This window comes from Lactuca serriola, chromosome 4 (genome assembly GCF_051521515.1).
Source record: "Lactuca serriola cultivar US96UC23 chromosome 4, Lser_US96UC23_V15, whole genome shotgun sequence".
NCBI classification, from domain to species: domain Eukaryota; kingdom Viridiplantae; phylum Streptophyta; class Magnoliopsida; order Asterales; family Asteraceae; genus Lactuca; species Lactuca serriola.
In genome coordinates this window covers 6,770,865-6,796,819 of record NC_136411.1, presented here as the reverse complement: position 1 = coordinate 6,796,819, position 25,955 = coordinate 6,770,865, and the positions used below count along the sequence as shown (strand labels likewise).

The following is a 25,955-nucleotide window of genomic DNA, read 5'->3' as shown; positions in this document are numbered from 1 at the left end:
ATGCCCTAATTCTCGTCGATCCATATTAGGTTATTGCGTCTTTCTTGGCGATAATTTGGTTTCATGGTCCTCTAAAAGACAACCGACCATCTCCAGATCCAGTTTCGAGTCTGAATATAGAGGGGTCGCTAACGCAGTGGTTGAAACCTGCTGGATTCATAATCTGCTACTTGAGCTATATGTTCCGGTTCGACAATCTACTATGATATATTGTGATAACATCTCAGCAGTTTACCTTTCAGGTAATCTCGTCCAGCATCACCGAACAAAACACGTAGAAATGGACATTCACTTTGTTAGAGAGAAAGTGCGGGTCGGGGATATACGTGTTCTCCATGTACCCTCCGCTTACCAATACACAGAAATATTTACTAAGGGCCTTCCACGTAACTTGTTGAGAGCTTCCGATCCAATTTAAGCGTCTACAAAGCTCCCGCTTCAACTGCGGGGGACTATTAGTATTAGTATATATTGTTATATGGTAAATATTGTACATATCTTATATTTTTAGGATAGATAATTACCTCCTATTTGTCAGGCTATTAGTTAGGCTTGATTATTGTTATTTTGTGTGTATATATATATATATATATATATATATATATATATATATATATATATGTTTCGGTATTATCAATGGAGGCAAGGAATTGTATCCTCTCACACACTTCTCATGGTGATGATGAGAGCATTTGTTTGTCGTCTCAATATCCATCTTCACTTCCTTCCATATATTCCATTGCACGGAGTACACCCTTTTCTTAGTCTCTAAGGATTCTCCTCAGCTTCAGTTCCCAACAACTATCATCCATTCATTGGCGACACTGATCAGTAACCATGGATGTTGTAGATCCATTTCTGTTTTCCATAGACAGGTTGATGTCACACCCTCAAACCGAAATGGCGAAAACTTTTGGGGCGGATGACGTCATGTATAGTATCACAACAATTGAATAATAGGAATCAAAGTACAACAACCATGATATTGATAATATATAGTTTTTACATTTGTGTTCAAATCAATGTATACTTGACACCAAAATGTATAGAAAAAACTAAAAGACGTGACTCTATAAAGCTCCGTCTTCTCAAAACCTGTGTACCTGTTTACTGATTTTCTGAAAATTCAAGTGGTTTTGAAAAGAGTGTCAACAATTAAGTAGGTGAGTTCATAAGCATGTTAGTATTAGAAGACTGTGATTTGTTCCTTAAAAACGTTAGTATGTTCTTCCAGAAAATCCTATATTTTCTGTTGTATATGAATTGTAGTCGTAATACCCTAAGACCAAAACATGTAAATGTAGTTGTACTCTGATATAATATGATGTAGTTTTAATTCACATAAAATCATAAAATGAACGTTTCCAGAAATGTAAGTTGCTCTTATATTGGAAAATACTATAATGTAGTTGTACTTATATGAAACTCTGTAAATGTATGTGTCTAGATCCACCAGCTGTGCTGTAAAATTTTGTATTGTAGTTTTATTATTAAATAAAACTATATGAAGTTGTTTATGTATTCATACACTAATCGTATTATTAATACCAAATTATGAGTTATTATAACCATCCTTAATGACCTAAGATGACCTAAATATGATGTTCTTCAGGCGTCAGAATTGGTACGACATTTGTCATCTTAAGCCTGCCGGCCTAACTGTAGCTAACAGTTTAGGTGCGTGATTGTCAGTCCCGTATATATCTATACCCAAGTGTCACGCTCTCCCTCCAGGAGATTCTAGTTATAATTTTAGGTCTTTCGTTGGTACTTGGATAAGTACTTGATGTGTGTCTCACAAATCTATATTAACGGTTACATGTAGAATAATGAAAAGCCCTTTTTGTAATGAATAATTGTATGTACATCTCATAAACTATACCTGTTATAGTTTATATGTTTGTTTCCGTATTGTATCACGAACTTAGTGAAATTGTATGTATGTTTCATAAACTATACCTATTATAGTTTAACTTGTATGTTCTGTTGAAATGAAAACATTTGTATTTTTAACTATTTTGAATGTTTATAATCGTAAATCCGTGATAAAGATATTCCATGAAATTTAGATGTTTTTGTACAAATGGTAATAAAATAAGTTATGAAAATATTCTTTTTGTTTAACGTGTTGAAATAACTTTTATACTTATATATAAGGTATATATAAATAAGATTGAAAAGATAGTCGAATAAATGATTCTACCCTAAGCCCACAACCAAACAAGGAACAAGAAATAAGGCGAAATCACCTTCTAAGCTTATAGAATCTTAATTATATATATATATATATATATATATATATATATATATTGGTAAAAACAACAGTTGAGATAAATTCGAAATAGTTTACATATTAACACAAGATTTCTTGTGTTTTACTTGTATCCCCCCCCCCCCACTAAAACAATGAAAAATCATGAAAACGTAGGGGTATGAACTCACCTCGAGTGTGTATTCGCGGTTTGATAACGAAGAGGGTGACGATGTTCTTCGCGTTAGAACGCATGATAATAGTCGTATCCTAATTATATTAAACATATAATAATATGTGTAAGTTAGATAAACTAATGATTTAAAGAGTTAAATAACATTAGTTTGTATAAAATACTTACAAAATGTAAAAGAGTTCCTGGGAAATGGTTTGGGCGTTTGACGATATTCTTATGAAGGTTTGAAGACTTGAAGGTTTTCTGGGAAATTGTTTGAAGATATGAAGATTGCCTTATGAATTTTGAGAGCAAAATGGAAGGATTTCGTAGTGAAATCAATGTGAGAATGGGGTAGAGATTTCGGTCATATATATTTATATATGATTTGACAAGTGCATTGGAAGGTGTATTTTATCACCTTGGATTGCGTGTCACTGCCTAGGAATGAGATTTCGGCCTATCCATTCAACCGAAATCCTTGATTTGGCCTAGTTCCAACCGAAAGCTAGAGTTTTCGGTCCAAGTGGTTTGCGTTCTACGTAGTTTTCGGTTCGAAAAGTGGGGTTTCGCATAAGGTTTTCGGTTTTCGTTTGGAATTTGATTCCAAATATCGAAAACCATTTTATTAGGGGTATAAATCACTTATTATATAAATTAAATCCTTAGCTATTTAATTATTTGACTTTTGTTAGAATATTTGATTTTTATTTAATAAGTTTGACTTATATTGACTTTTTTTTACTTGAAATAATGGGTTGTTACAGTTTATGAAGATAAATGTCTCTAGAAGAATCTATTAATGCCAGACATCATTGTTCGGAGGATTTTTTCGAAGATCACTGATGAGTCTGCCATTGATGTCTTGAAAAGAATAACCCCGAGTACAAAGCTGATAGGTAATTTGAATAGATACATTGTTTACATGGTGAAGACATACAGATCAGTGGCTTCTGTTAGAAATAGTGTTCACGGTCATAAACAAATTGGTCATATTCACTATAATAATCAAAGTCCTTTTGGGTTACCTCGAAACCTAAATATGCAATTAATAAACATAGACAATTTAGTTAGTTTCAAAGATCACCGAAGAGTCTACCATTGATATCTTGAAAAGAATAAGCTCAACTACAAATCTGATAGGTAATTTGAATTTGAATGGATACATTCTTCTTATTGTGATGATGAGATCATTTGTTTGTCGTGTCAATATCCATCTTCGCCTTCTTCGTTCTCTTCCATTCCTCGAAGTACACCCTTTTCTCATTCTCTAAGGATTTTTTTCCAATTCAGATTAATAACTTATTTACTCAATCCTTTTCTCACACTTTAAGGATGTTTTTTCATTTCAGATTACTAAAATTATTTACTCATCCCCCAAAAGGATTTGTATTTGACTTATGAATCCCAACTTGGGATTCTTTTCTATTTAAAAACTAAAATCATTATGGAAAAGTACAAACAAATAATTCCCACACTGCTTGACCCTGAACCGAAAAATGCAAACACGGTCACATTGGGAACTTCACGCAACCCTTCAAACCTTCATCCTCCCCCACTTCATTTCCAATCAGCTCTCATCCGTTCATTAGCAACACTAATCAGTAACCATGGAATATGTAGATCCACTTCCATTTTCCGTAGACAAGTTGATTGATGAGATGTCTCCAGAAGAATCTACTAATGTCAAACGTTGATGTTCCGAGTATGTCATTGATGTCTTGAAAAGAATAAACTTGAATACAAAGTTGATAGGTAATAAGTGGCTTATGTTGGAAATAGTGTCCAATGTCATGAGCAAATTGGTAATATTCATTATAATAACCAGAGTCCTTTTAAGTTTCCCTCAAAACCTAAATAAGCATGTTGGGCCACTCATTTGTATAGATTTGATGATGCAAAATATATGCATTATAGTTATAGTATCTGATATGCCAATGGAAGTTTATATGTCGAAGAATGAAGATCATCCCCTGATGAGCAAAAGACCTTAAAGACTCTATCAGCGCAAAAGGCACGGAGACACCATTCACTGAAGACTCCATACCCTAATGGTTATACATTGATGACACACTAATCTAGTAATACACTGATGACACACGCTGATGGTTATACCCAACTAAAGCTGGAGTTGATGCTAAAGCTGATCTCCTTGACGCTCATGTTGATGTTTTGATCAACATTTGATGTGTTGGTGCTGATATTCGAATCTGGAGAAGATCTTATCTATTCCATTCCTTATATACCAGATTAAGTTATATGTAGATTAGATACAATCCAATGATTGAAGGGATTCAGTAGAATAGATTAGTATATATTCATGTATATGGTATTTTCCCTTATCTTTGATACTATCTAACTGCATCTAATACATTTGGTCCTTATAATGTTTCTCAGATGAGAAACGAATTCATAAGTGGAAGAATAAAAAAAGATACAACGTTCTTGATGAAGAAAAACATAATGGTTCGAAAAAAATAAAAGAAAAATCGATGCAAGCCCTTTATCATGTTTTACAGATCTGATCTTCAAATCCTGTCATCCCTACCTATTACTGCTCCTTTGAGCAGTAACGAGGGATTTTTTGAGATCAATTCATATATGATCCAAAGGCTCCTATATTTATGTTTTTCATTGTTGAACTTGATCTGAAACACAAAATCATCAATCAGACACAAGAAGATATAGAAGACTTAAAGAAGAAACTGGTTGAAAGGGAGAAAAAGGTGTTAGATTTAAAAGAGAAGATCAAAGAAAAAGATGTGAAAAAGAAAAGGTTTTCATCTGTTAGTGTTCAAACATAAGATACACCTGAAGAGAATTCATCATCAACAAACCCATGTTTTCACCCTGATGAATATAAGTATAGCTCTTGCATTGACAACCCTTACGCTGATAAGCTTCATGTTGAGAAACCACAAGCTGCTCATATCTGAAAAAGCTTGAGCACATGCTGACAAATCAGTTCACACTGATAAGTTTGTTCAAGCTGACAAGACCTTTGACACTACCAAGATCTCAAGTTGTGAAGACTCCATCTCACCATGTCAAGACTTAAGAGCCATCTTCAACTCCAAACATCAGAAGACACATAGGATGGTAAATTCTCTAATGTATGTTCTTGTTTTAATGACATTTCTTACAAGGAAAAACAAACAAATAAGATTTGGATTCTAAATGTTAGACTGTGTTTTAAATTTATAATAAGTAGAGGGTACCTAAATGTAATATTCTATTATATATAAAGTGATCTGATGTAATATCAATTGAAATTGAATAAGATACGTGGTTTAACTCTAAAGAAGTCATCTCCAGAACCAAAAGATGAAGCAAGTGTGGATTCCCAAGAATATATCTCCTGATGATGAAACAAAGCCAAGAGATAGAGTTAGAAAGACACATCGGAATTAAAAGTCTCTTGGAAAGAAGAGAAAAGTTCATAATCCTAGAGCAAATGTCCCTTAATCTTATCAGAATCTTTCAAAAGTAAGGTATGTTCCAAAACCCATTCTGTAATGGGTTCCTAAAGTTTGTTAGTTTATGAGAAAGTGAGAGTGAACTTTTAAAAGTCTACATTAGTTGTCTCTCTCGCTAAAGAAATGTGTGATGTAAATTATTGTTGTAATTTTTTTAAAGTTTTTCAATAGTTTATTTCATTTTCTAGTTAAAAAGTTTAAAAAGAATAATAATAAAATACAAGAAAATCAAAGAAATGGTCGAATTTTGTGTCATCCACGTGGTCATGTTTTATGAAAGAAAAAGAAAAAGAAAAGCAATAAAAATGGAGTTATGTCACTTGGCTTCCATGAAATAAAAGTTGCAATTTTACCCTTGTTGCGTCCTTCCGAGTTTTAGAGAACATAAACAGGGCATTTTGTCATTTTCTTGGACAGTTGTGTGTAGATCAGTCAAGATAAAGATTATTTTATTCCAATTGAGTGTACATGAAAAAGCATGGGAATTTCGGTCATTATGGGTTGCAAATAAAAGTTTAAAGCTAGTCGATCTACTCTATTTTTATGTATTTACATGATTATGGCTATTTCTTTTTGTCAAGCATCACTACAGTAGCCACATGGTATAAACACGTGGATGGAGCTAAATGAAGAAAGGCGTTGAAATCAGTTGCTAAGTCGGAGAGGACTGCACCTGTAGAGCTAGAGTGACCCAGAGTCGATCCGTGACACAAGAGACCTGAAAACTGTTGTTGTTGATCCATATATCCACCTTGTGAAGTATTTTTGGTGCCATATTTTTTATTATTTCGACCTTTAGACTACTGGTTTTTAGATTTTCCCGAGTTGGTGGAGATTGAAAAAAGAGACGAGCTTTGAGATACGGTTGGATCAAGAATGGAGTCGGTCGCAACTTCATGGGATTCATGCAAAAGAAGCATATTTTTTTCTTCTAAGAAGGAAATGACTTGGTATTAGTTATCACATCAACGATATTGTGATACGAGGGAGGTAATTGCCAGGGAATCTACATCACTAATTCAATGTCAGTGATAGGTGATTCCGTATCTTTAAGATCGTCTATAAAGTTCTTAAGAGTGTGACAAAACTTAATAATGGAGTTGGAACCCTTTTTGGTGTTAGAGATTGATCATGAAGTTGCAACATCCGATACATCTTATTATTCCGAAAGAATTCTCAAGCTTGTCACCAAGATCTTTTGCAGTACGTACAATCGTCACTTGAAATAAATTGAAGCGGACTGGGATCACATGTGATATAAATCAAGACTTTATCCGAGCATCATATGATACCATTCCTCATCATCATCTCCAGTGAGGGAGATTTACCCGAGATGTGACGATATCTTATAGTCTATCTACACATGTTGGAGAAAATTTGACGCCATAGATTGTACCGAGACCCATCGACATTCAGTTTAAAACTAAACTGATTCTAAATTCGTAAGGGAGCATACAAGTGTTAATGTAGACAATTTTGTGGTAGAGGATGAGACAGAACATGTGGACATAATTGATTACCTCACATGATAATCGATCAAGATGAGTAGGATTGAGATGTGAGGTTGCAACAATACACCCAATACAAAACCAATCGAGCAAAAAACAGATGATGCAATCGCCAGAGAGAAAAGAAAAAGGATACATGTGATGGCAGAACATGGGGTGATCAACACCTGTGATAGTTGTTGGCTTTTTACAAGCCTGCAATCTGTGATTAACAATAGAACAGTAACAGGGGCAAAGAAGGAAAGAAAAAAAAAACACAGCACAATGCTTCAAAGCTGGAAGCCTTTTTTATTCACCGATTTGAAAGTAAAAAAAGGGATACAATCAACGTTCATACTTCATACTATCCACCTATTTAAACAAAAAAAAATGCTAAAATTTCTGCAACTACCCCTCCTGCCTTAAGAACCGGACTTCAATAGCCAACATGGCTTGAATTATTCAACACACAATACAAACATGACATAAAAACAAATAAATCTATTTCTGAATTATTCCATCATTCTCCTCCTTAATTCAGAAATCATACCTTCACCACTCCAAGGAGACTTCGCATCTCCTCAAACTTCAATCTTCCCAATGACTTGGTCAGGACATCTGCTTTCTGCTCCTTGCTGCAGATATGAGAGACCATAATGTCCCCATTCTCAACACATTCTCGGATGAAGTGGAACCGGATGTCTATGTGCTTGCTTCTGCCATGGAAGACAGGGTTCTTCATTAGAGCTAGTGAGGATTTGTTGTCAACTTTCAGTTCAACAGGTGGCAACTTCTGTCCGGTTATCTCACTGAGCAATCTCCTGAGCCAAATTCCTTGACAGGCTGCCATGGTGGCAGCCATAAATTCTGCTTCACAGGTGGAGAGTGCCACACACCTCTGCTTTTGTGAAGCCCATGTGATCAATTTCTCCTTCATGTAGAATACCATGCCTCGTGTGCTTCTACGATCATTGAGGTCATTTGCCAAATCACTATCTGTGTACCCTTTTAGTGTGACATTCTCCTTCCCTTTTGTGTACTTTAAACCAAAATTCAGAGTGCCCTTTACGTACCTCAAAATACCCTTCACTGCTTGTAAGTGATTCACAGTTGGCTTTTCCATGAATCGACTCACGATTCCCACAGCAAAAGATATGTCTGGCCTTGTATGGGTCAGATATCTCAGTCCACCCACTATGCTTCGATACTCTGTGGGATTCACCAATTCAGATTCGTCTTCTTTCTTGAGCCTAAGCTTGTGTTCCATGGGGGTTTTTGTGGGATTACAATCCTGCATACCTGTCTTGGCAAGCAGGTTCTTGGCATAGGACTCCTGTTTTAGTGAAATTCCCTCGTCATTTTGGCTTACTTCAATTCCCAAATAATGAGTTAGGAATCCCAAATCACTCATTTCAAACTTTGTGTTCATCTCCTTCTTAAACTTCTGAGCACTTTTGGGGCAGCTCCCTGTGACAATTAAGTCATCTACATACACTCCTATGATCAGGACATGATTATCATACCTTTTGATGTAGACAGAGTATTCATGGGCACACCTTGTAAATCCAATGTTCTTCAGATGTCGATCCAAGCAAGCATTCCAAGCCCTGGGAGCTTGTTTGAGCCCGTAAAGGGCTTTGGAAAGTTTGTACACCTTGTGAGCTTGGCCTCTTTTCTGATAGCCATCCGGTTGACTCACGTAAACTTCCTCTTCTAGGTTTCCATTCAGGAATGCCGATTTGACATCCAGATGGTGAACCTTCCAACCATTTGAACCTGCTAGGGCTAAGATTAGGCGAATTGTGTCAATTCTGGCCACGGGGGCAAATACCTCATCATAGTCGATCCCATGCCATTGTACATACCCCTTCGCTACAATTCTGGCTTTATGCTTGACGATCTTCCTACTTGGATCCTTCTTCAGTTTATAAACCCACTTCAATCCGATGGCCTTGCGATTCTTTGGGAGATTAACCAACTTCCAGGTGTTATTTTTTTCGATGGATGCTAACTCAGCATCCATCGCCTCTCGCCACTCCTTCTTCTTACTAGCCTCAAGGTATGATGTGGGTTCTTCATTGTTTCGAATCAATATCAATTCTTCAGGGGGTATATGAATTTCCTGAGTGCTATCGTACAAATCGGTAAGAAGCCTGAACCTTTTGGGAGCTCCACCGCCCGTAGAGCGAGAAGCAGTGCTCGGAGTCGTTTCCTGAGATGATGATTCGATCGTAATGTGGTCACCATGTGCGACTGGAGTATATGGGGTATTTGACGATATCGGACTATCCAGTGGGCTTGAGTGTGGGTGACCCGACATATATGACCGCTCACTATTGGGCCAATTAGAAAAAGACCCACTTATTTGATCTGATCATGTTGCTTGATTTTGAGCGTCCGACCTCCATTCTCCATCATCAATAATCCCGTCAAGATCAAATCCTTCGATGGTAAAGGTTACTCCTGGAGTCGCCCTGATCTTGACACTCTCTTCCCATTTCCAAATTCGATTTTCTTCGAATACGACATCACGACTTACATACAACTTCCCAGTGTCTGGGTCTAGGAGCCTATAAGCTTTCGTCCCTTTTTCTACACCGAGACGAACCAGGGGCATGCTCCTATCTTCAAGTTTCCTCAAATTCCCTTTAACGACTTTCATATGGGCTACGCAACCAAATACCCTGAGATGTGCTATATGTGGCTTTCTTCCAGTCCACTTTTCATACGGAGTTACTTCTTTCAAGGCTTTAGTTTGAGCTTTGTTTAGAACATACACAGAGTGCGAAACAGCTTCTCCCCACAATACATCAGGCATGGACATCGTCTTCAAATTGCATCTCACCATCTCCAATATAGTTCGATTACATCTCTCTACTACTCCATTTTGCTGTGGAGAGTAGGGAGACGTGTAATGCCTTCTAATCCGGTTTCTTCACAGTACTGAGTGAACTTGTTTGAGAGAAATTCTCCTCCGCGGTCGGTTCTGAATACTTTAATCTTCTCCCTGTTTCAGTCTCTACTTTGCTTCTAAAAGTCTTGAACACTTGTAAGGCTTCATCCTTTGATTTCAGTAGATATGCCCACATCACTCTACTGAAATCATCAACCATCAACATGAAGTATTTGTTCCCAGAGGGTTTTGGAGGAGTTATTGGACCACATAAATCACCAAGGATTAATTCAAGTTTTTTCTTTGCCTTGAAACTCGTTTGATTTGGAAATGGTTCCCTTGTTTGTTTTCCCACTAAGCAACCTTCACAGAGTTGTGTGGGAGTTGTTATCTGTGGCATTCCTTCGATCATGCTATTATCAACCATTTGTTTTAGTGAATTGAAATTTATGTGCCCCAAGCGTTTGTGCCACAGCCACGTTGAGTCTTCTATTTCTCCGATAAAGCATATTTCAACATCTTCTTCTAATTCAATCTTGTAGAGTCTATTCATTGACCTTCTAACCTTCATGAGTAGTTTTCCAGTTGAGTCATGTACCCACAAGAATGGGTCTTTGATCTTGATCTCATCTCCCCCCTCTGCTAATTGACCCAAACTGATGATGTTACTACATAAGTCAGGTATGTAGTATACATCATTCAATTTTCGATGCCCACCATTCTTGCATTTAAAGACTATAGACCCCTTTCCTTTAATCCTCACTTTCGATTCATTCCCGAACTTTACAAAACCATGAATCGATTCATTCAAGCTTCTAAATTTAGTCTTGTCTCCAGTCATGTGATTACTGGCACCTGTGTCCAGGTACCATGTGCTGGATAACTTCTTTGGATTTCCATGGGTTCTCAATTGTGGGCTAAGATTTTCTTCGTTCAAGAAGACAAATTTTTCATCTTCGTGTGTTGCCAGCAGCAGGGCAGGTTCATCTTCATGATGCTCATGGACCAGATTACTCTCGTGGCTTCGTTCCTTTCGAGGATTCTTACATTCAGATGCATAATGCCCATGCTCTTGGCAATTATAGCACTGAATGTTACTCTTGTCATGACTACTCGATGCACCGGAATTGTTCTCCTTTTGGTGATGTGTTCCGCTTTTGCCCCCGCGACCACCACGGCCTCCTCCGTTTCTTCCTCTTCCTCTACCACGACCGCCACGAGAACCACTAAAACCACCTCGACTTGCTCTTTGTTTTGAGTCACCTTCTGATTTCTTTTTGTTTCTATCGGACCACTCCTTGTGAGTCAACAAGAGTTTCCGATCATCACTTTCGCATGAGCTCTTCATCCGTTCTTCATACGCCTTAAGTCTCCCGATCACCTCCTCAACAGACATCGATTCCAAGTCTCCAAATTGCTCGAGTGTCGAGGCAATCTGAAGAAATTTGGACGAAATTGCCCTCAATAGTTTCTTCACAACTTGAGATTCTTCTACCTTGTCTCCCAAGGTTCGTAATGTGCTGACTGTGTTGATGACTTTTCCGGTGAAATCATCAACACTCTCCGTTTCCTTCATACTCATGGCTTCAAGTTCAGCTTTGAGTGTTTGGATCCTTGCAACCTTCACTCTATCTGCCCCTACAAACATGACTTTTAGGGCTTCCCAAGCTTCTTTGGCAGTCTTCTTCTCCGCCAATGTCATCAGCAAATCCTCAGGTATCCCCTGATAAATGGCAGCCAAAGCCATATTGTCCTTCTTTGCTTCAACAAGTGTGTTAGTAGTTCTGGGTTCTACTGCATCCCAAACACCCTGGGCCAACATAAAGACCCTCATCTTGATTGCCCATGCACTGTAATTGCTTCTTGTCAACATCGGGTAGTGCAGGGTGATTTGCCCGTCTTTGTCACCATTCCCATTACTGCCACTACCTGCCATCTCTTCTTCTCTAGGTTGATACTTGGGCATGTACCAGGTGTGCTCTGATACCAATTGTTGGCTTTGTACAAGCCTGCAATCTGTGATTAACAATAGAACAGTAACAGGGGCAAAGAAGGAAAGAAGCCTTTTTTATTCACTGATTTGAAAGTAAAAAAGGGGATACAATCAACGTTCATACTATCCACCTATTTAAACAAAAAAAATGCTAAAATTTCTGCAACTACCCCTACTGCCTTAAGAACCGGACTTCAATAGCCAACATGGCTTGAATTATTCAACACACAATAAAAACATGACATAAAAACAAATAAATCTATTTCTGAATTATTCCATCAATAGGGAACTGCAAGAAGGCGACGACAACGCTGAACCGGAGCAGGGAGGAAATGACCGGTGGAAGGAGGTCGTTCTAGTGAAGGGCAGTGGAAGATAGTGGAAAAAAATCGACCAGTGGAAGATTTTTTTTGACTTGTATGTTACATAGGGATATGTTAAAAACCCTAACTTGATAACTTGATACCATGATAAACTAGTGTTATACTCGTCCAGTGGACGGGTTGACCGGGCATGAATTAATGTGTTTTTTTGTATATAATCTTACTTTAAAAATAAAATATATTTTGCCATTATGTGTTAAAAAGAATATGTAATCCACCATGTATGTGATTGTGCATCATTGTTCAACTCAGATACGTGTTGCATGATTGGATTATTGTTTTTCTAAGAGAAAATATTTAGCAAAAAATGCAAGGTCCAAAAGAATGTCTTAAAACATATTAAAATCAAGTTAAAGGCAACTTGGAATGTCACGGTCGTATTGTAACAGGAGAACTCGCTTGCGTCGAATTTTTATGTGTGGCATTGTTAAGACCGTGGTATCCGATTTTTTGAATGATCAACTTCTATATTAGCACAAACATCCTAATTGTAAAAATCAAAAAATGATAATAATAAACATAACAAATAAATATAAATTAACAAAATACTCATCAATAAAAGTTGAATGGAAAAATATTTTTGTATCATAAGGAAATTAGATAATTTAAACAATACGTTGTATCTTACATCATTGTCTTTCTTATCTTTTGCGATTCTAGTCCTTTTAAGGTATTTACAACTCATTCTATTTTCCTACTGAAAATTTGAGGAAAGAAAATGGGAGGATGTACAATAACGTAATAGAAATATATAAAAATAGGATGTTATAATAGACAAATAAATGGCTCTTTCTTGCATTTACACCGAATATGTATATGCAAAAAGGAAATAAATCACGAAATGAGAAGTTTACATACTAAGTGTAATTCTTATTTTCCGTTTAAAGTCACTGTCTATAATCAAGAATATATGATATCTATAGAATTTGTGCGACCCACTTTCACTTTTTGAAAGTTCGATATCAAACCGAACTTGCCCATTATGAGAATCTGGTGTTGTTCTTGCTACTTGTCTTCAGTCACCGATAACAATTTACCAAAATGCTCAAAATCAACATAAATTCCAACAATTCAGAAGATACACAATAATTTATCATATGATAAAAATAAGATGAAATTGCAAATAATAATAATAATAATAATAAATAAAATAAAAATAAGCAACATACTTTTTTTAATCCATAATAGCATAGACTTACATTTATTTATCATAATAGCAACATACTTTCATTTATTTACCGAAAGAAACAATAAGTAACTTTCATTTTACCCAAAGAAACAATAAGTAACTTGCAACTTATAATGTTTTTTTAACAACTGAATATATAGTTATTAGAAAAGACCAATTGAGAGGTGGAATAGTTAAAGTATATGGACACTATAGTTAAGGTAAATACATGTGAAAAGAAACACACATCATATCTTCGGGTGAACAATATCTAATAGACTTAAAGGTGTAAACTATAAGGAGATTTCTTTAGACACCACCCTTCATACTAAGTCAGATTTTCTATGCCATTTGATGAAAGTGTAACACCGTAAATTTCAAAACAATTTTTCGCATTTTATAAAAGCATAATTCATTTAGCATTCATAAAAACATCAGTGTTTGAAACTCAAATCCATAACATATAAAAATCCCAAGATCTCATAACATAAAAATCTCGTGTGTATACTGATCAGGCCGGCGCCTTCCCGCGGTCATCACTAGTACCTGAAACAAATAACACCAAACACTGTAAGCACAAAGTTTAGTGAGTTTCCCAAAATACCACACGTAGCACATATTAGCCACTCGAGGCTATAACTCTGTAGGTCCGTGGACCCTACTCTGTGAACCCTCTGGTTCTAACTCTGTGAACCTTCCGGTTCCAACTCTATAAACATGCACAACATAAATCACATAGAAATAATGAAGTACAACACATAACATACATATAGCATACAAATACTCTGTCACATAACTCTGATTACCTACTCAAGGTATAGTATAGTGAGAAGACTCACCTCGCGTATCTCGATAACTCGCAAATCCCTGAAATCACTAGTGCTCGATCTCCCGAGCTATAGTCCTCCTATAACACAATACATCTCTAATTAACACTTTCCCAACTAAGGTTGACTAACCCTATCAAGTCAACACTGGTCAACTCCGGTCAACAGTCAACGGTCAACTCAACTCGCCGAGTCTGGCGTGGACTCGCCGAGTCTCTACGGGGACCCGATTCCTCTGAGTCCCTTCCGACTCACTGAGTCACTCACCCGACTCGGTTACTCAACCCCTGGTTCGAAATCACTGAACAACCCGCACCAACTCGCCGAGTCTGGGAATGGACTCGGCGAGTGCATTCCATGCACAACCCCAAATGACCTTCTAAGGTAAGATCCGCTCCACTAACTCATAGATCCAGTCCTTCCAAGCTTATTCATCATGTAAAGTTCAAGTCTTGGCGTTCATAACACACCTAATGACTCATAAATGGTGTTTTGACCTCAAGCACAAAGATCCCAACTCAATACCTCCATGGATTCATAAAAAGCTTGGACAAGGGGACACTCTGGACCTCCAAGGGTCCAGATCCAAGACCTAATTCGCTTAAGGGACCAAGGAAGCACTAGATCTAGCCACAAAAGGGCTCAATATGCCCTAAATCAACATGAACATCACCTTAACAGAAATGGATCGAAAAGTAGTACCTCAAACGTGATGTTCTGGACCTCAGATCTTCAGGAAGTTGATCCTCTTGTTTCCCCTTGGCTATTGCTTCCTTTCCCTTGCTAGATAACACCTCCAAGGTCAACAATGGCTCCTTATCTCACTCCAAACGCTCAAGCTCACTAGGTTTTCACTCTGGGGACTGGTGAGCACAAATGACGGCCATAAGGCCCTTTAAATAGGCCCCAAACCTGAGAAATTAGGGTTTCATTAAACAGTGCAGACTTGTCGAGTCCACCAATGTGACTCGCCGAGTCCGGTCATTAATCCAGGTGAGAAATCGCGTCTCTACTCGGCGAGTCTTCGCACCAACTCGCCGAGTTCTTCCACAAAACTCAAAATAAAATGAATAAATATAATACCTGAAATTCCAGGTGTTACAGAAAGTGCTTGAAGGTGAGAGGGCTTGAGAACAACTGAAATAGCAGAGTACTTCTCTAAAACTGAGCATCAACATGAACTTTTTAACAACTTCCAAGGGCTAAATTAGACTTGATCTTTGACATCTTGCATGTGCTAAGTTAGATTGATATTCCCTTTGGACTTGGAGTATTCAGATCTAGCCGCCAACTTGTTTTCTTGATTCCAAAACATAGCCAACCCATGAAGAACCATGTTTTATTGACATAAATAGGGGATGCATGGTGTAGGGGTAAAAACGCCATCTAGGGGAAGAAATCGATAAGGCGATAGAGTTCAAATTCGTAAAAGAAAATTAAATATATACATTTATTTTAAGAGCTAAAATCAATAAATAGCAATATAGTTTTATTTTTTTTTTTTAATATAGAAATGAATACATGTGATCGTAGGCAAACAATGAAACTACATTGTTATTTCATGCATTTAGCCAAATCCATGGTAAATGCAAGATATAGCAATGTGCTTACATTTGTTTGTGTAATATATCATTACACTTTCCTTTCTAGATTTTTTAGAATTTTCTTTTAATCTTTTTTTCTTATTAAACCATTATACTTTCAATTTACAATACTTAAATATGAACACAAAAACAAAAACTTAAACTAAATTAAATTAAAAATAGCTTAGAAATAAAATGAAAGTAAGTTGCTCTGATTTGATAAACTAATGAAAATACATTGCTAATTCTCACATTTTGCCCATTCAAAAAATTATATAACACAAAATCTTTAAAGCCTATTATCATTGTTTCATTTAATTTCCTACATGAAAACACCAAAAAAAAAGATTAATAGATGATAAAAAAAACGTTATACCTGATAGATTCATAATAGCATTAGACAATGCCAAAGCTGAGTGATGACATCAACAGTCAACATGGCTAATAGGAAAAAAACTTGAAGACTGTCAAGAAAAAAATGTGTAGTTGACTGTATACAAAAATTGGTTCTGTTAACCCTAGATCATGGAAGGATGACCAGACAACCTTGTCAAAATCTTGTTGATAACTAATAGTAGATAAACCATAGTTATTAAAAATATTGTAAAACAAAAAGCAATTAAAATTTGTATCTGGTACCAATGAAACCTGTTCGAGTAGAGAAATAGAAAACAATAAACAAACCTGATTTTTTAACATGTTGATTAAGAATTTTACCATCATCCCTTCATCAACATCGAAGTTCATCTTATTTATCTTCAAAATGAAAACCCAACAATCAATTATTATTCATTGTTTATATAAGTGCGCTATCTATATAGTTGATGATGAATTACATGAAATTACATTGCTATGTGTTAAAATTAAAACAAATAATGAGAGTAAGATGATATTTTGGAAAAAATAAGCATTGTTATAAAAACCGATAATATTTCCTAGCCAAACAAAGAGAAGTAACTATTCTAACGCAATAAAAAGATAAAATAATGATGCCTACTGGAATCGAAACTTCTAACATCTAGAAAAAGGGCATGTTTCACTGTTTTCACCAAAAAGATTCTCATACAGAGACAAATCCATGGCATCAACAATGTCCAGCAAAGGTGCTTCTGCACCACCCAATGAAATATGACATTTTTAGAAGAGGAAACTGTCCGCTGTTTCTCTTCAAGAACAGGTAGTTCAAAGCTTCTTGGGTAAACTTGTAAAATCATAATAAATGGAAAAGAGTGAACGTCTAAAATATTACAAATTGCTTAAATTTAAAAAGTTTTTTATTTTTGTTTATCTTTTTTTTTTTAATTCCAATTTAGTTACACATTCACAACATTATACCAATATAATTTTGAAAAATTAATTTAACATAGATCGATAAACTTAGATTTATAGTCATATAGAAAAGTTTCTTTATTTATTTATTAAGGTTTCAAACTTTAATTAATTTTCACATGTATCACAGTAACCACTAAAGATGCATCTTATATGTGTTAAACATGTTGAGTAATAAACTAAATAATATTAAATAGTTGAATATTTAGCAGATGATGAATAGCATTAAGATAAACCTTAAGTTCATAAACAGGTCATGCTGGATGTTGAATAGAAAATATGTTGTTCAAATATCTGTATAATATAATTAAAAAAACAAAAAAAATATATTATAACAAAAATAAGAGATGATGAATTTGCTAACAAATAGAAACTATTTAAACCTTTCAAAGTCAACAACTTGATGCTCCTCATTAGATATACACAAAGTAGCCAATGTAAGCTACAACATTCATTTTCATAAGTTTAGATTATATATTGATCGTAAGTTCAAATTATCTCCAATTTAATAAAAATAATACATAGAAAAATAATATCTGTCAAGGAGAAAATAAAAGAGGTGCCTCTGAAAACATCATTCTATCTGCAACCATTTTTGTTGTCTCGTGTAAATCCTATAAAATGACACAAACATTATTTATCAAAAAATAAAGATTGGATAAATTTACAATATATTTAAGAGGATAGAGGTAAGAAGCACCTTCAAATGTTAAAGTTGACCATTATTTGAATAAATAAAATCCAAATAAGAAGTAGAAGAAACGAAAATCAAGAAAATATTTGCAGAGCTATAAAAATGCTAAAAAAATAAAATTTAATCTTCATATCATCGATAAAACCATCAATTGAGAGGTGTGAAGAATAGACAATAAGATCAAATCCAAGAAATTGCAAAAAATAAGAATAAATTAATGTTTCAAACAAAATAAAAGCAAAGAAAAATAAAAATAAACTTATACCTGAAGAACAATCATCTCATTATTGAGAATCACTTGATGATCTTTATCAATCTCCTTAAGGGTAGTATTAGATATAACAGTTGGTGGATAACTCCTTTTGTTTATATAACTAAAAACCTGTTTAGCTTTGCTAAAATCCCCTTTTTCCCATAAACATGATAAACTTACAGTCTTTCATCTTCACTTGTCAATACACCCTTTATCAAAACTGACAACTTTGAAATTGACTTTAACCAAGCAATGTCCTGCAAAAAAAAATTATGAATACTTATGCTTCCTAAGTGATTATATCAAAATACATTGAATTTTAGGTGGTTTTAATCAAACTAAACCTTCCAAAAAAAGAAGGGTAGAAGCTCTTGGTTGCAAAAGCTTCAAGATTTGAACCTTCATCCTACAAAACATATAATAAAGATAAGGTATGATGAAAAAACAACAAAAAGATAATCAATTAGCACAACATTAATCTAAATCTTTATATTTTTATTAAAAATATGACAGATACACAACCGATCATATAAGGAAAATAAAAAATACAAATATGAAAGATAAGACATATAAATGGAATCAAAACCATGGAAAGGTACCTGTATAGTGAATTAAACCCCAAAATTTTGTGAATTGAACTCCAGTTAGCTATACAATCTTCAATTAAGTTGACCTAACACTCAAATGTTTTTTTTGTTGGTTTTTCACCAGACTCAAAGTAAAAATTGGCCTTCTCATATCTAAGATCTTATTTTATATTTATTTTTTTACCAGATGCCATAACATATTGAATGGACCAAAATACCCTTCATTCTTATTGAACCATTTTTTGTGCCTAAAGAACTCAAATTCAAAGTCAAATAAAAAAAGACCATTACCCCCTTTATTCTTAAACCAATAAGTCCACATCCCTATGTAATCAACATTCCAAAATCAATTTTATGTTAAACACAAAATAACCAAAAGTAAAAACCCACACGCAAGAACAAAAAACTAACCTTTTGTTGGCATTGATTTAAAACTTTCTTGCTTACAATAACAGTTTTCGTGATATTCCTGTTTGTAATGTTAAGATAATGAGATGAACGTGAAGGAGAAAACACAGAAACCGAGATAACAAAAAACTGGTGTAAATTTAAGAAGATTCCAAAAACCAGAATTTGATTTTGTACATGAAGATATGGATAGTTATAAACATAACAACATACCTTATGAAGTATCAAAACAGATCCTACAAAAATACCCTTTCCAAACTCCCCCTATGTTAACACTTTATGATGAATAGTACCAGAAACTACACCTGTAGGATCCTAAAGCTTAAACCAAACAAATAAGTAACTAAAATTTAACTCAACATACTTACATAATCATAATATGGCATATTAAGATCCTTACTTTAAGTGTTACTATGAGATCTCCTAGCTCATTTGAAGTACAAGACTTGATAACAGCGACAACCTATTATATACCTGAAGGAAAAAGTTATAATGACAAAAAAGCAAATTCTATGCAAGTTTAAAATTGAAGTTTATAACAATAAATGCATACATCAGGGAAGAATAAAAACCAAACAATGCAGTCTATACAAATGTATAAATGAAGACTAATAAATCATAAATCAAAGAATCTTAATCACCAAAATTGAAAAAATACCTGGGATGGATGTTCTTCGACATCCATCTGTTTGGTCGATTTTTGGTTGATCGTTGATTATAGGAGAATGAAAGGATTTAAGTAAGAGGAATAAGAAGTAGATGAGATGAAGCTTTGATTTATGTATTTAGATGATCAGAGCATTGTTGGTAATGGCCATGGATAGCAAGATGTGACATCACTCCAAATCGCAACCTGGTTTCTCAATCAAACTCTTCAATGTTCTATTCATAAATGTATTGAGATACATAAACAAAAATTGAAACCTAACATAACAAAGTTATTGAGCGATTCAATCAATTATGACAAAAATTAGGGTTGAAGAAACGAATTAAAATCTGGAAGGACAATTATCAGGAATGCAAGTACTTTCACAAAAGGGAGAGAATTGTACCTGGATTCGAGGTCACATAAGGGAGAATCGATTGAAGCAAACTCTTATATAGCTGGGACATGTAGCGAAAACTGTCTGTTTAATAAAACTGATTTGGAGTTTCTGGCTTCGGTCTTCACGAAGGTTGTAGAACATGGGAAGAAGACAACGTGGGGAGCAACTGAACCTGATTAGCCGTAATTATTAAGGTATGGACGCAATCGTGGGTAGAAGAAGCAGTAACCGATCGAATGAACTGCAAACAACCGTCGAATTGGAGTTTATGCGGCTCTGATTGAAAGTTGTAGGGTTAGGATTTGTACGACGGTTTTTCCACTCACCGTCGTCAATAGTATTAATAATTAAAACTATGGAAAAGCCTCATTGATTTCCCATGCCATCTCTAATGGATAAAAAATCTCCGAAGAAAATTATCATTTTTTTCAAATTTTATAAAAATTAATTATTAGTAACAAATTACTCGTTTAAGGGTTAGTTTACTTAATTTTCCATGCCATTTCTAATGGATAAAAATTTCCAATGGAAAAAAAAGAGAACACCTTTTAGACATATTCTTCCTCCATCTCCTACCAAATTAAAGTATATTTAGTTATTTACACCACCATTTAAATCAAAATAGATTACTAGTATATTTACAGATTTTAAAAAAAAAAATGAAGATCATAAAACGAAAAATCAGTATACTAAGTCAACAAGGTTTAATACATATAATTTAGTACCATTCAACAAAAACCAGTAACATACAACGAATAATTATTATATTTGGGTCGAGTTAATTAAATTCCGTTTTTTTTTTTTTTTGATTTTTGCAAGAAAACGTGATGACAGAGTTTAATCGTGGTCGATTTAGTTTATGGAAGCATTGAAGATATTATACAAACATATTAATTATATGGAGGACACTAATGTGGTTTTAATAGTTAAGTTCATTCACATCTTTGAAACAAGAGCATTATGATTATGACATGATGTCTTCTCCACCACCATTCCATTTTCCTTCATTTCCAAATCAGCCAATGAGCTTGGAGGAACATCCACCGCCGGCGAGCAGTTAAAAAATCCATGTGGCTGACAAATCATATATTATAATCATTATTAATCTTCAGATAACCATTTTCTTAATTATATCTCAAAACTAAATAAAAAAGGCCTACAAATTAAAGTATCTATTACCATGAGAACAAATCCAATATGTTCCACCGGCATAACAGGCCAATCTTCCAGTCGAGGCACGTGTGTAATTCCAAATACATACCTGTCAAAATTACATTTTTGGTCCATGAGTTTGCACAATAATTACCGTTTTGCTCTCCAAATAGTTCTCTTGCAATTTTGGCGTCTATAGACAACAAATAGTAAAATGACTATTTGTGGTCTTTAAGTATAGCTTATTTTTGCAAATTTGGTCCAAAAAAATATAGTTCAAAAAAGGACCAAAATTGCAAGAGAAAAATTAAAAAATCAGCTATGTTTTGGGGGGCAAAAATGCAATTTACATACCAGAGAACGAGGTCGGTTTCTTCTAGAGAGCGATTCTTTTTAACCCAAGTAGCCAATCCCTCGCCGACACGTGGATTCTGATTAGGAAACTCCCCACCCGGGAACATTTCTTCCGGTTCATACGGCGTCACCCACAAATTATGCATCAAAAAAGCGGCTCTTCTTAAAAACTTAGCCTGGGCCCCACCTAACGGTAAACAATTTGATCCGGGTACTAGTTTGTACCCGGTCAACTGACCCGTTCGGTTCACTGTTCTCGTGTTCCTGATCTGAATCGAATCGAATCGTTGTTTATAAATTACAATACATATAATATATATATATATATATATATATATATATATATATATATATATATATATATATATATATATATATTCAAGTTATTTCAGGAAATCAAATGAAAAAAAAAACTTACAACCCAATGTCGTGCAGATGAAGGATTACAATCGCGCATTGCTTCTAATTCGGACTTCAAAAGCTTCTCTTCAGCATAGAAAGCATTGTTGTGTACATTCGCGTCTCCTGGTCCTTCAACTTTCACATCCAACTCAACCACCTGTTTTAATTATTCAAACCACTCTATTTATTTATTAATAATATATAAAAGAAAAAAAAAATCCTAACCACATTTTAAGTAAGCAGTTGCAGGTATTTGAGAATGTTGACCTGATTGTGGGATTCACCGGGCTTACAGTCAACAGACATATCCATTCGAGCAACAAAAAAGTGTTGATGAACTGGTGCATAAAGTCCAGGAGCTATCATTGTCCCATATTTCCTAACTTCACCAGGTTGTAAAGCTCCTAAGCTTAAAATCCCAGTTAACTTTATTTCAGCTTCTATTTTTCCATCCTGTAATGTAACCACAAAATATAAAATTATTGTATTCCTACAACTCAAAAAGATGTTACTATTTTACTAAATAAGTAAATAATAATGGGACAAAGGGTTATGCTATAACTTGCCTGATAAAAATACCAGTAAAATCCATACTCATAATTGGCAACAGTACATATAAAAGACACAACTAGCCTTCTTGACCTTCGTACTTCAGCTAAACCTGTTCTCCAATCCTGATGCTTCCATAAGATTCCATGATCTTCTTCATGTAAGCAAACACAATCTTCAATTGTTTCAACACCACCAGTGAAATTTGTCAGGTGTGCATCAAAATACTTCACATACCCCAAACAATCCGAACCCTGTCATATCCACACATCATATATTAGAATTTAGAAAAAGGAATACATTATTGAAATTCAAAAAAAGATTGATTACCTTTTTAAGAGAATGAGCGTTTTTCCCTAATCCATCTTCCCCTGCATCAAAAGCATTCTTTCTGTAATGTGGATCATTTGGATCACCATAAGGAACCACCATTTCTACAAAGCTTAATCTGTGGGCCACAGGCCTACGACCCCGGCTTCCATCAACATATGCAACAGAATATATGATCAAACCCTCCCTTGGAGTAAACCCAATTCGAAAATTCCACTGCCATATACAATTCAAAAACTTAGCCTCAACTTCATTATTATTGAAAAAGATGGAAAAAGAAGACATACATATTACATACCTTTTGCCATTGAACAAAATGGCCATTAACACGAAAACTCGGACCATCAGGCTGAACAATGTTGAGTGGTTTGACATCACTTCGGTCAACACCTCCTCTTGTTTCACCAGCTGTGTAATTTCTCAAAGGATCAGCTGGGGGTAAAGGAACAAGTTTTCTGTCTTTAAACTCAATCACAACCATGTTTTGCATATCAACTAAAACATCAATTCCTTCAACTGGACGTGCATATCCATTTTCCATGGGACAATCACTTTCTGTCCTACAAAATATAAGTGGTTTTGCTAGCCTACGGTTTGGTGCATCAGCTTCACTGTGGTACCCAACACACCATGGATCCACCATCACAAGATCCATATCTTCAATCCCTCTTCTCTTCATGGCCTCACGAAATGGTGGAAACTCCTTCACAATGGCTTCACATTCAGCATATTCAACAGCATCCTGTTTGAATTTTGAAACAGATGATAATTGGTAATGGTAAGGATTCAAGAAGAGAAACAAAACAAGGTATTGACTATTGACTATTGAGTTAAACAAGGTTTTTATACCATTGGAGGTTGGACATCAGGGACTACTTTAGATGAAATGACTTTCCCTCTATGGTGTCCACCTCGTGTTAAAGCATGAACTTCTGATAACTCAACAATCCATATGCTGGTTTCGTTTGATTTCTTGTTGTAGACAATGAGTCTGGCTTGTCGAGGGGGGAGTTTTGTTGGGATTATGGGTCCTCCTTTTGTTCTGGGTAACAATGATGGTTGAAAAGGAGGGAAAAAATATGCATCTGCTAATGCAACTACACTTTTTGATGGTTCAACAAGAACTACTTCTATAAACCTCATGCTATCTCTCACCTGTGTTTACAATTTAGATTTCATGTTAGGTTTACACATGTTGAGGATTTTTATATGAATGTGTGGGAATTATTGACCTCAGGAGTTGCTCCAGCAGCCCTAACAGTTGCCACAGCTATGGAGATTTCAGCAGCAGCTAGAGGATCAAGTGGATGTCGAGTCTGCATCCTCACCATACTTGTTGGTCCAGTTCCTGAATGGACAAGTTTCAGTTAATGAATGCATTAAATAATACTTGCTAAAACTAAGGAAATCATTGATTTCCATCTTCATAGCTTGGAATTGAAATTGGTAAAGGAGAGAAACCATCTCTTCGGATTTGAACGGATTGATCATGAATTCCAATTCAAAACCTCAAATTCCAGTATCTCAAACACAATGTAACTGCATTTTTATGTACTAAAATGTATGACACATAATAGGTGATATTATGATCTAGCTATATATGCTTGGAAACTAACTAACTTGTGGCATGATGTGATGATATTAAACGATCAAATAAACCATATCATAGTCAAATTTACTGTATGTCACGTTTTGTCGACGTCATATCTCAAACAAAATGATTAGGGCTGCATATGACCCGTTTTGTCTCAAGGATAAGGATATTTCCCCCTAAATTAGAGTATATATAGTAAAAAAAAAAATGTTTGAGTCTGTTAAGTCAATTCCACAATCGCAATCTGTAGATCTGTAACTATAGCTAACAAATATGAATTGAAAAATAATTTGATCACATATTAAACCGGTTCCACTTTCACCTAACTCTTACGAACAAATCAGAGATCGTGATTGACATTAAGAAGCTGGAGTAATCAAATTAAAATTTCCACACAGATCATTTAAATTCCGTGACTACCTTTAGCAGCAGCAGCAGCAGCCGAGGTTTGAGTAACCACAGGACCAATCAAGTCACCGACAGAAGTAGCTGTGCCGCGGTGGCGAATCTGATCGCCGACGGAGGGATCAGATGTCCAACCCTGGACGACATCGGCGGCAGAGGATGAAGTAACGTCTCGTAGGAGAAGAGGCGTCGGTTTTTCCGAAGTTGAGGCCATTGTTGAGGATTATGAAGCTCACTGTAAGTCTGTAAGCGCCGTATTCTTGGTCACCACTGTGGTAGTACTCACTCCACTGACATACAGCAAAATCTCTCTTTCTCGCTCTATACGTATGTATATGTATCTATATGCTTCCCTCTCTAAAATAATGTTTCCTATGAATAAAGATATATTTATTTAGTGGGAGAAACAGACAAGAAGTGGAAACGGGGGAGAAAAGAAAACTTTTGACACAAACAGTGATGTCGAAAAATATGTTATTATTTTCGACAAAAGGACTCCCATATGATAATAAGTTTGTCATGTATTAGAAGATGAAAAAAAAAAAAAAAAAAAGCAAATATATCCAAAAAAACAATCCCTAAGTTTTTTGATAACTCAAAACTTAAAAATTAAACT

The 25,955-nt window shown here is 35.2% G+C and overlaps 1 protein-coding gene and 1 long non-coding RNA gene across 14 annotated transcripts; both read right to left on the bottom strand.

The window, feature by feature from the left end:
* Window positions 1–14,222: 14,222 nt before the first annotated feature.
* On the bottom strand, window positions 14,223–20,893 carry LOC145100976 (uncharacterized). Of its 13 annotated transcripts, XR_013705386.1 has the most exons (13): window positions 20,166–20,891; window positions 19,908–19,981; window positions 19,721–19,822; window positions 19,511–19,568; window positions 18,857–18,918; window positions 18,525–18,769; window positions 17,949–18,179; window positions 17,802–17,859; window positions 16,613–16,992; window positions 15,737–16,039; window positions 15,356–15,565; window positions 14,666–14,733; window positions 14,223–14,372 (listed from the first exon to the last, which is right to left on the bottom strand). It is a non-coding gene; the product is annotated as an uncharacterized LOC145100976 (long non-coding RNA). The 13 variants fall into 13 exon arrangements; XR_013705389.1 differs by having other exon boundaries at window positions 19,511–19,828; window positions 20,166–20,892; XR_013705388.1 differs by having other exon boundaries at window positions 19,721–19,828; window positions 19,908–20,891.
* Window positions 20,894–21,381: 488 nt separating this feature from the next.
* Window positions 21,382–25,700, bottom strand: LOC145100975 (diamine oxidase [copper-containing] 1, peroxisomal-like). Its single transcript, XM_079038126.1, has 11 exons — window positions 25,355–25,700; window positions 24,573–24,688; window positions 24,190–24,495; window positions 23,639–24,082; window positions 23,341–23,556; window positions 23,028–23,264; window positions 22,729–22,914; window positions 22,478–22,618; window positions 22,060–22,328; window positions 21,733–21,814; window positions 21,382–21,627 (listed from the first exon to the last, which is right to left on the bottom strand). The coding sequence occupies exons 1-11, from the start codon at window positions 25,551–25,553 to the stop codon at window positions 21,490–21,492; spliced, it is 2,334 nt and encodes a 777-aa protein (XP_078894252.1). The 5' UTR covers window positions 25,554–25,700; the 3' UTR covers window positions 21,382–21,489.
* Window positions 25,701–25,955: the final 255 nt, after the last annotated feature.